General features: G+C 41.2%; 1 protein-coding gene across 1 annotated transcript; it reads right to left on the reverse strand.

Annotated features, from left to right (window-relative positions):
* Positions 1–202: 202 nt before the first annotated feature.
* LOC117487693 (neuroligin-2-like) lies at positions 203–8517 on the reverse strand. Its single transcript, XM_034136338.1, has 4 exons — positions 8321–8517; positions 5859–6044; positions 1454–1719; positions 203–394 (listed from the first exon to the last, which is right to left on the reverse strand). Exons 1-4 carry the CDS (start codon positions 8385–8387, stop codon positions 203–205), a joined length of 711 nt encoding a protein of 236 aa, XP_033992229.1. The 5' UTR covers positions 8388–8517.
* Between the last annotated feature and the right edge of the window lie 719 nt (positions 8518–9236).

The following is a 9236-nucleotide window of genomic DNA, read 5'->3' on the forward strand; positions in this document are numbered from 1 at the left end:
ACCTTGAATAGTACAGTATTTATTAAATTGTTTAGGTCACTTTTGTGCTAATCATTTATTCTGTAACTGATACTTTTAGAACTTTAAGTTATTTTTATTTTGGCAATTTATCCTTTCATTTGAGTTGTGTGTGTGTGGACCCCAGGAAGGTTTCATTACATGGGGGTGTCATCTTAGAGGTGGTACACTCAGAGAGAGTACATTACAGCCTGGATGGAGTACAATGTCGACAGTCCCTACCTTCAGGGTAGCCGTAGAGGTTGTCCACGAAGTTGGAGATGGTGTAGTCGAAAGCAGCAGCTGTGATGCCGTCGTTGTCCTCACTGTCGTCCACAAACTTCAGCCCCTCGCCTTGGTTCACTCCTATCAGGATGTCATAGTTGAGGAACTCCCCCTGGTGGTGCAAGAGGGGAAGAACATGTTGAGGGCTGAATTCAGTACAATTGTGAAGGCTGCTAAACACGACTTTGTTTTGTGCATTTGTAAAGTCAAATCAGCTTTTTTCCTACTTGTATGTGATATCTATGCCAATAGTGTTGATGTATAGCTTTTGTTGTGGGACAATAACTACAAGCTCAGTAAAAAACATGGACAAGGTGAAGGAGTATCACTTAAAATAGGGGCAGCAGCAGTCTGACATAATGAGCTTTTAATGTAATTTTCCCAAAATAATGCAATTTTTTCTTTCTTTCTTTCTTAACATATGTTTCAGGTTTGAGTTATTGTTGCATGTTAAGATGATGTCATTTTGGTCTATCGTGAAAGCAATAAAGTATTTATCATAATAAAAGTAAGAAACCATTAAAATAAATCCAGTTTAGATACATTTATATTACATTTATCCAATTATACCATATCCATTATATGATAATAATCATAATAGTATATTGGAACAAATCACTTTTTGTATTAGGACTGCATTTCTTTATAATACTTTCCCTCAGTCCGTCTCATTTTTTTACCCTTATGTGAGAAATGTAAACAAACTGACGTTAATTGTGAGTATTAAGAACTTATAGAGCTTACAAGTAAAAGCAATTAAGAATAGCAAAATAAGAATGACAAATAACTAAATATGAAATCAGAACGTTTTATTTGTATCTTTTGGACTATTCCTTATCTTTCCTGTGTCCTTGTGTAATACTGGATGGTTTTACCTCCTAAAATGACTCCATTTAAGCTGAAAAAAGAAAATCAGTTGTGGATTGAACGGATCACACGACCTGTGAAGAAAGGATTTGCAAGTACACAATGATTTGTATGTATGGGATAACAAGCACAAATAAGTGGTGAGCCATGGGTATAGAATCTACCACCGAGGCAGTGTGTTTCAGCGTTTTAGGATGCGAGGTCACACCAGCTGCTAAATGTCACAGCCAGACCCTAACTCTGAGGAAAGGTCACACCTCTTTCAACAAGTTCTCCATGTTCTCTTTGCATGGTAGACCCTCACCTGCTGCATGAGGATCTCAGGGTCGTCGGGCACCACGTCTCCGTCCACCACGGGGCCAAAGGCGATGTGGTAGCGGGCTGGCTGGATGTCCTGGTCCACCAGCTCCCGGAAGTTCTTGCGCCTCAGGCAGTCGACCAGGTCGGCCGTCTCTGTGTACGTGCAGCCCACCTTCCGGGCCAGGATCTTTGTGTACTTGAGGGGCTGGTAGTTGACGGACCAGCTGGAGATGGCTGTTCCACTCTGAGCTATGGCCCTGTGGAACAGACCTGAGGATATGAAAGAAAAAGAGGATTATAATACTGTATGAAGGGGTGAATATGACCAACATCGTTTAAAAATATTGGGTGATCTCTCTAAATGTCATGTGCTTTTCCCACCACGTGTGTTTTTTGCCGGCAGGATGGTAAGAGAGACTTCTTGATATGAATATCGCACATCTCTTTTTCCACTAAAAGAATTACCCTTTATAAAAAAAACTTCCAATTTTACTTTTCCATCTGATTATTCTCACTGGAATACAGTTGGCAGAGGCATTACGTCACTACAGACCCAAAGCACCTCGAATAGAGCATGCTACAGGGCTACAAAAGAAGCCAGACTGGGAATAAGCTCATCTGAGACGTCAAGAGAGCCATTTTCCTCTTTTTCGTGCTAGCTGTTTCTTCTCTCACTCTCCCTGGCTGTGTTCCTCCCTCCCCCTCTTCCTCTTTGTCTCTCTCCGTCTCCATGGTTCTGCCTTTCCGGTGCTGTTTGAACCACTCAAGTGGCTCGTTAAGAGGCCGCCTGACTCACTCCTTTCCTCTCGCGCTCCCCTTTTTCTTTCTCTTCCCTCTCTTGGGCTGAAGATTGGTCAGTTAATTATTAAGCAGAGCTGCAGAGCCTTCTTTCCCTGGAAATCAATTATAGTAAGAAGCAGCTCGGAAACAGCTATACCTACACATCTGCACCGAAAAAGACGCTATTATTTAATTCAAAATAAGAGAGCCTTCGCCGCTCAGTACTTAGCTAGATTTGGCTACTATATTCTTCCTCAATAATGTTAGAATGTCTCCACCTCTTTCCTTAAATACAGGATACTTTGGGTGATGTCTCCCCCCTTTATCATATCAGCATCACTTATAACCCCTCTCTCTGTCCTGTCTACCACTTCCCTCCTGCCATCCATCCTGTGCGTGCCTGCTGTCGTTTTTGATTTGCGACGGCGTGTAGGTGACATGATTGGTGTCCCTAAAGGGTGGGGATGACAGACTCCTTACCTGGTGTCCCTGGCGGGGGAGAGGGGGGAGAATGACAGACAGGCGGCGTCTAGAGGGCCGGTGTTAGATGCGGATGATGACGATGGGTTGATGACAAAAGTGGAGGCATGAGAATGGACTGGTGGCGGGGTGAGGGGGGTTGGTTGTCAGCAACAGGAGACAAGGGGTTAATACAGGCTTTCCCAACCGTTAGGGTCTGTCTGCTGCTAAAAGGGGGGGGGGTCCCTGAAAACATATAATTGAGCTACAATGAGTGTCAATGGCTGGTTGCTATCTGAAAATAAACAAGCAAGCAAGATAGCCAGTGCACATAAGCCATCTGAGAAATACTACATCATCAATAAACTTCATTTACTTTTCTAGAGTTAAATGAAATGTATTCAACACTTGTGTCTGTACTGTATGTTAAGAACAGACCTGGAGCTGGGAGCTAACTAAGCTAGAGATGTGTATTTTAGTGTAAAGCCAAGCTAGCTGTTTACCTTTCTTCTCTGCCTTTATGTTAAGCTACTGTAGACTAACCATCCTGACTCAGGCTTCATACCTTATGCAAAGACAAGAGTGGCATAATATAGTATGCTTCTGAGATATGATTTGACTTCATATGTCATTTCGAGTTACAAAATATCATATACAAGGTGGTTTAAATGTTGCTTTCTAGAGACGCTAATAACCTCAAAAAGGCATGGTTAGCAGTCATGCTAATGTTAATGCTAATTTGCTCTTTCCATATTTTGATTCCTAAACACAGAAACTTAAGGAAAGAATGTGATATTTTCTCGAATGCATTAGAAACACACTTGAAATTATTTACTGCTTATAGCACTGTTTACAAAGTTATAAGCACTCATACCAACACAGTCTCACGGCATTTCGTGTTATAGTCACGAAATTAATCTATTGATTCGTGTTCACCAACACGATTTCGCCATTTTTTTCGTGTCACACAGAACGATTTTAAAAGCAATGTAAATAATAACAAATTAGAAGGAAAAACAGATAAAAAAAAAATACAGATTTCAGTATTCTGACACAGAACGATTTTAGAAGCAATGTATTTCTATTGGTAGTATGTTTCGTGCCTGCACCAAATAATATCAAATTAGAAGGAAAAAAAGATGACAAAAAATACAGATGTCAGTATTCTGAGGCTCTGAGCCATTTCTTTTCCTCGCGGACGGCAAAAAAACTCCGACATTATACAACTTAAAATAAAAAGGTTAGGCTTAGGGTAAGATATTGAGTAAGAAAATGTTTTATGAACCACACAGCTTCTGGTATTCCAAGACCCGACCGGACAAAAAGACGTGGTGCAGGCACGAAACATACTACCAATAGAAATACATTGCTTTTAAAATAGTTCTGTGTGACACGAAACAAATGCAAAAATCTTTTTGGTGAACACGAATCACTAGATTAAATTAATTTCGTGACTATAACACGAAATGCCGTGAGACTGGGTTGCTCATACATATTCAAAATGCTTTATAATGAAACATTGAACATTTGAATGACTTAAATTGCTAGTCAGTCCATGACATTTGTTTTTGCAGGAATTAAAGCATATAATAATTCCCATAAAACATCATCTTTTTATAATGGCTTATCCATTAGCTATCCTGAGATATAGATATTTACAAGTGCTTATAACTTGAAAGTAAAACGCATAATATAATGCAGTATAAGTATGTTTATATTGTATTATAGACATCACAGAAATAAGTTAAAACTTTCCACACACTATGCATGGCCCCTGTTATGATATCAATATCAAATAATTGGGGTTATGGGAGGTTGCTAACGGCTAATTGGGTCACCTGCCGATGAGTGGAGAAAGGTTGGGTGTGCTGGGTTAATATGAAGGGTAGGCAGACATCAGTGTAATTATAGAGGCTGGGATAAATGGACACAGTGACACAGCAGCACAGATGCTCACTGGAGCTTTGACAACACACATTTGTTATTACAGCAGATTTACACAGACAGAATGAGTCAAAGTTAGAGGCGTCTGCTTGGTGCTTTAGACACAAACAAACACACTTAGATACACACAAACACAGAGAGGATCGAAACAGATGTGAGGTTTTGTGAACACGCTCTCTTGAATCTCTCTATCCACCGTTTCTTCCCTGTGTCTGTCCTACGCGGTTTGTGAATGAATAGAGGAGAGCGATATTGAGAGAGAGTCCTTGAGCAGTGTCGAGTTACGATTTGAGGAGGGCAGCTTCAAGAACGGCATGATCAAAGGCGCCGAGTGCGTGACCGTTTGGCTGCGGGTCGGCAGCCACACTGATCTCAATTCAGATCAAAGTGGATCGGTCCGTAGGCGTCTCTCTTTTGGTGGTGCAATGTTAACACTTAGCCCTCGGGGTGTGCTGTTGGTAATGGGGAGCACGAGGTCAGACGGATGTAGGTTTCTTTCGACCGAGGTAGAGCCTCTCTGCTGCAGAGCGGTGGACCGTTAACAGAGCCAGGAGCGCTCGCATACTCAGGTAATGTGGGGAAATGTTGGGGATTCATCCTCCGCAGACATGTACGACACAACCTGAATCAAACCTGGACTCGCTCATTAGACACATGACTGCTCAAATTCTTCAGTTCAAAGGATGTGCAGTGTTTTCCTCCGAGGATAGAGGTGTCAAGCGAACATCACAGGACTTAACGATTTCTGCGCTAGATGCTGCTAGCAGAGTCTCCATCTGACCACATGGGACAGGACCTTGCTGCTATGATTACATTTACACGGGTCATGAAATAGCCAAAGGCTGTATAAAGGAACAATGATGTTTAAATACAGAGCGAGTCATTCCAGCGACAGATACAGGATCACACATTTTTTGTTTAGAGTTTTCAAGGTCGACTGGGACATGAAGGTGTGCATTGCCATCTTTTCCCAGTAAATATGCATTGTGGATGTGCGGGGATTAGCGAGGAATGGTCTCAGCTTTAACATTAATGGATCAGGTGGAATTCATGCAACCAACCACAATCCGTTTGTCAAAAACAGTCATTTTCAGGGTTGGACCGAGACTATTAACATCACCATTTATTTTAAATCCAGGAATCCTGTGACCAGTGGGAAGATGCTGCACGGTAGTTTTTCTATTAAAACAAATGGTGAGACACAAACACAGTGAGTCTCTAATTACCTTCCGAGTGGTGCGAGAGGATGAGGAGGTTGACGCAGGACGCCCCAGCTCCGGAGCCGAAGATGGTGATCCTCTCTGGGTCTCCTCCGAAGTGGCCGATGTTCTCGTTGAGCCAGCGCAGGGCCTGAATCTGGTCCAGCAGGCCGTAGTTCCCCTTAGCAGACTGATCGCCGGTACTGAGGAAGCCTGAGAGAGGATATTCAAGAGGGAAAAGGGATGGGAGGAGGATAAAGAGAGAGACAAGAGGACGTTAGTATCAGGACATTTAGTACCTGTCTGGCAAATGTTCCCTACTTTGGCCTGTAGATCATCTTCTGACTGTGAGGGATTTGCATATATGTTTGAGCGTGTGCGCGACATCGTCATTCACCAACACCAGGAGCAACAGACAGAGAAAGCGAAGTGAGCGAGAGACGAACTTGCTATCTCAGCTCCTCTCTTAATGACATTTACTCTAATGGCATTGAGCAGGGACACAAAGCCACTTACAGTACAGCAGCCCCAGAAATATAGGTGACCCCAATCTGAACCACACCCATAACTGGATTACAAGTGATGACACATCATGCTTGGAATCAGGATTGTGCAATGTCTTTCTTCTTTTTTTGGGAGTAAAATAACTTTTCTTAACCAACCATTTTTGGCATGAGAAAAAACATAACTCTTTTTAAATTAAATTATTTTCCTTTGGCTTTTTTTAGGCAGCAGACTTTCTGACTTGTCACAGGAGAGAAAGCACAGATGTTACTTAAGTTTCCCAGCATGCCATGGTACAGTGTGAAAGTGAGCAGCATGCACAGCACCAGGAAAACAGGAGGAGCTAAATGAAAATCAGACGTCATTCATTTTCCTACTGTGACATTTTAAAATGCCTTCAAGGAAAAATGTCTTGGAAGCCAAAATATGATGTGATATCCTTTAAAGTGCACCTATCATGCTATTTTTAGGCAATAGCATAGGTCTCAGATATATACAAATATATAAAAAACATGTCTATGAAGTGTTTTGCTCAAAATACCAAACAGATCACCCATTCTAGCCATGCCTCATATCCCTCTATTTCACTTCCTGTTTCAAAATAGCTGATTTTGGGTATAAAGTTGATTAAAAAAAAGAAGGGGGCGGAGCTCATGCGGGACCCGGCAGCTACTGTCTAAACTAAATACTGCCGTGATGAAACGCCATATCATGGATTATCAAGGATTATTTCTGAAACAGTATGGAGCTCAAAGGCTTTCTCTCTTGCCGGTTATACCACAAGGTGAGTTCCTTTTTATTTCCTGCTTCTTCACACACATGCTCTCCAGTACAGGTTAGCTCTGAGTGTTAGCGATGCTAATGTAAACACCGACCATATTACGTCCAAAACAGTCGGGCATTGTTTCTGATAGCAACTTTCTGATAGTGCCGTGGGTCCACATTTCCGATATTACATCATATCGGACGCAAATCTGGATCAGCTCCGTTGTACCCCTGTTTTTAGAGATTTGGGTACGGAGGAAAAGAGAGAGGGTTTTATTTTCTGACGCTGCGTGAGTTCCCCGAGACACCGGGGACACATATTTATGTATAAAAGACATAAAAAAGTACATTTTGCATGATAGGTCCCCTTTAAACGTGGATGATAATTTAAGAATAAACGGTTTAATGTTTAAATTCCCTGGTAAAGGATAAGACTTGTAGCATTCTATTTGTGTGATTTCAACACATCCCAAAACATTGAGTGATATTTTCATTCATTAATATGAACATGGACACTTTAATTTGATTTGATTCAATCCCAAATACATACATAGAAATTCTCTCTAGAGGACAGAAATGTGTATTAATCCGCAACTGAAAATAGTCCCCAATAAATGTATTATTTACCCCTGTTTTAACTCAGTTGCTTAAAATAATGTGTTTAAAGGTTTCTGAGATTAAAAAAGTAAAGTATGCCTGAATACAGTACAGTATCATTGAGAGATTCAACATTTCCATGTTCAATAGGACACATATACTTTACATGGACTTGTACTACAGCTACTGTCAAACGTTTGTACATAAAGAAATAATATCACGTTTTGTATTTGTTAAATATTTTCCTGATCCTTTCGAGTTTTATATATTTTTAAACTCAGTAGCGGGCAGTGCATTTCACACCTAGGCCTTCAGTAGTGTCCCACCTGAATGAATCCACCTCTTAAGACCATCATTATGACTTCACGGCTATAGAAACCATTAATATTGTACAGACACGCAGTATAACAGGGCTTTGCATCACTGACAGCTGACAGGTATCTATGTAGCGAAAATGACCGCCATTACAAAGCAAGAAACCCAAATAACACAATGCAACAAGTCTCCTTTCACTGCAGCCACACCACACACATCAACTCTAGCAGAAGCTCCAATATTTACTTAATAAAATGACAAGAACATATAAAAACATGTAAAGAAAAGTCATTAGAGCCTTTACTCACCAATACGTTTGATTATTTGTACTATTTGAGTTTTCAGTTCCAATAATAAGTCCTGTTCTAACGCCATTGAGGCTCCCCCAAAGGTTTCCAAAAGCACCGCTGCTTGTAAGTTTCCAGCAGTGCTTTTGTGTCTCGCCGCTGCCTTGGTTAGACTCAAGTTTGCAAACTTATAAGGCTCCAAACACCAAGTCCATTAGTTGACAATATCAGGCATTTCCAGCAATAGAGAGGCGAAGTCCCTCCCCTTCCGGGGACCTCCATGGGACCTTATTTCGGAAAAAGTATGTATTGAAGTCAATGGAGAGAGAAAACATATCTCTCGATCCGGTTTGAATTGTGCCACGAATTACACATTATGATGTTTGTCAATCTTAAACAATTATTTCCATGTCAAAAAAGTCACAGTTTGTCGTAAAACTGTTGAAATATAAGACTATGAAAAATACGAAAGACTACAAATCCCAGGATCCCGGTCCCGCATGTTGGCTCTTACGGAACCGACTAACTCCCCTTGTGTGTATGTACAGCTCTCAACATGCCCAGACTTGTAGTGATTTTCACCTCTTTTAATACTTTTCGCCTCATTCTGAAAGAAAGAAGGGAAATGTGCCAACGTGACGGCCGTCTTGGTGTGTGGTGCGAGATGGGAGATGTAGTTCATTGAGCGGTTTCACACAAAAAAAAGTGTTACTTCACAGTTTTAGGACACATTTTAATTGTTTTGACTTGCAAAATTATCTTTTAAATTGACAAACATCATATGTGTAATTCGTGGCACAATTCAAACGGGATCGAAAGATAATCTTTCTCTCCCCATTGACTTCAATACATACTTTTTCCGAAATAAGGTCCCATGGAGGTCCCCCGGAAAGGAAGGGACTTCGGCACTCTATACAGTTTGCAGTACTCCTCCGAG

Source organism: Trematomus bernacchii, unplaced genomic scaffold (assembly GCF_902827165.1).
Source record: "Trematomus bernacchii unplaced genomic scaffold, fTreBer1.1, whole genome shotgun sequence".
Taxonomy (NCBI): Eukaryota; Metazoa; Chordata; class Actinopteri; order Perciformes; family Nototheniidae; genus Trematomus; species Trematomus bernacchii.

What these genes read in the sequence shown, in the direction of transcription:
- LOC117487693 (XM_034136338.1), bottom strand. Translation starts at nt 8,387, where the DNA reads ATGGCGTTAGAACAGGACTTATTATTGGAACTGAAAACTCAAATAGTA. An exon ending in CCTCTCGCACCACTCGGAAG is followed by an intron (nt 1,720 to 5,858) that starts GTAATTAGAGAC and finishes TCATATCCTCAG; the next exon opens with GTCTGTTCCACAGGGCCATA. An exon ending in CTGAGATCCTCATGCAGCAG is followed by an intron (nt 395 to 1,453) that starts GTGAGGGTCTAC and finishes TTGCACCACCAG; the next exon opens with GGGGAGTTCCTCAACTATGA.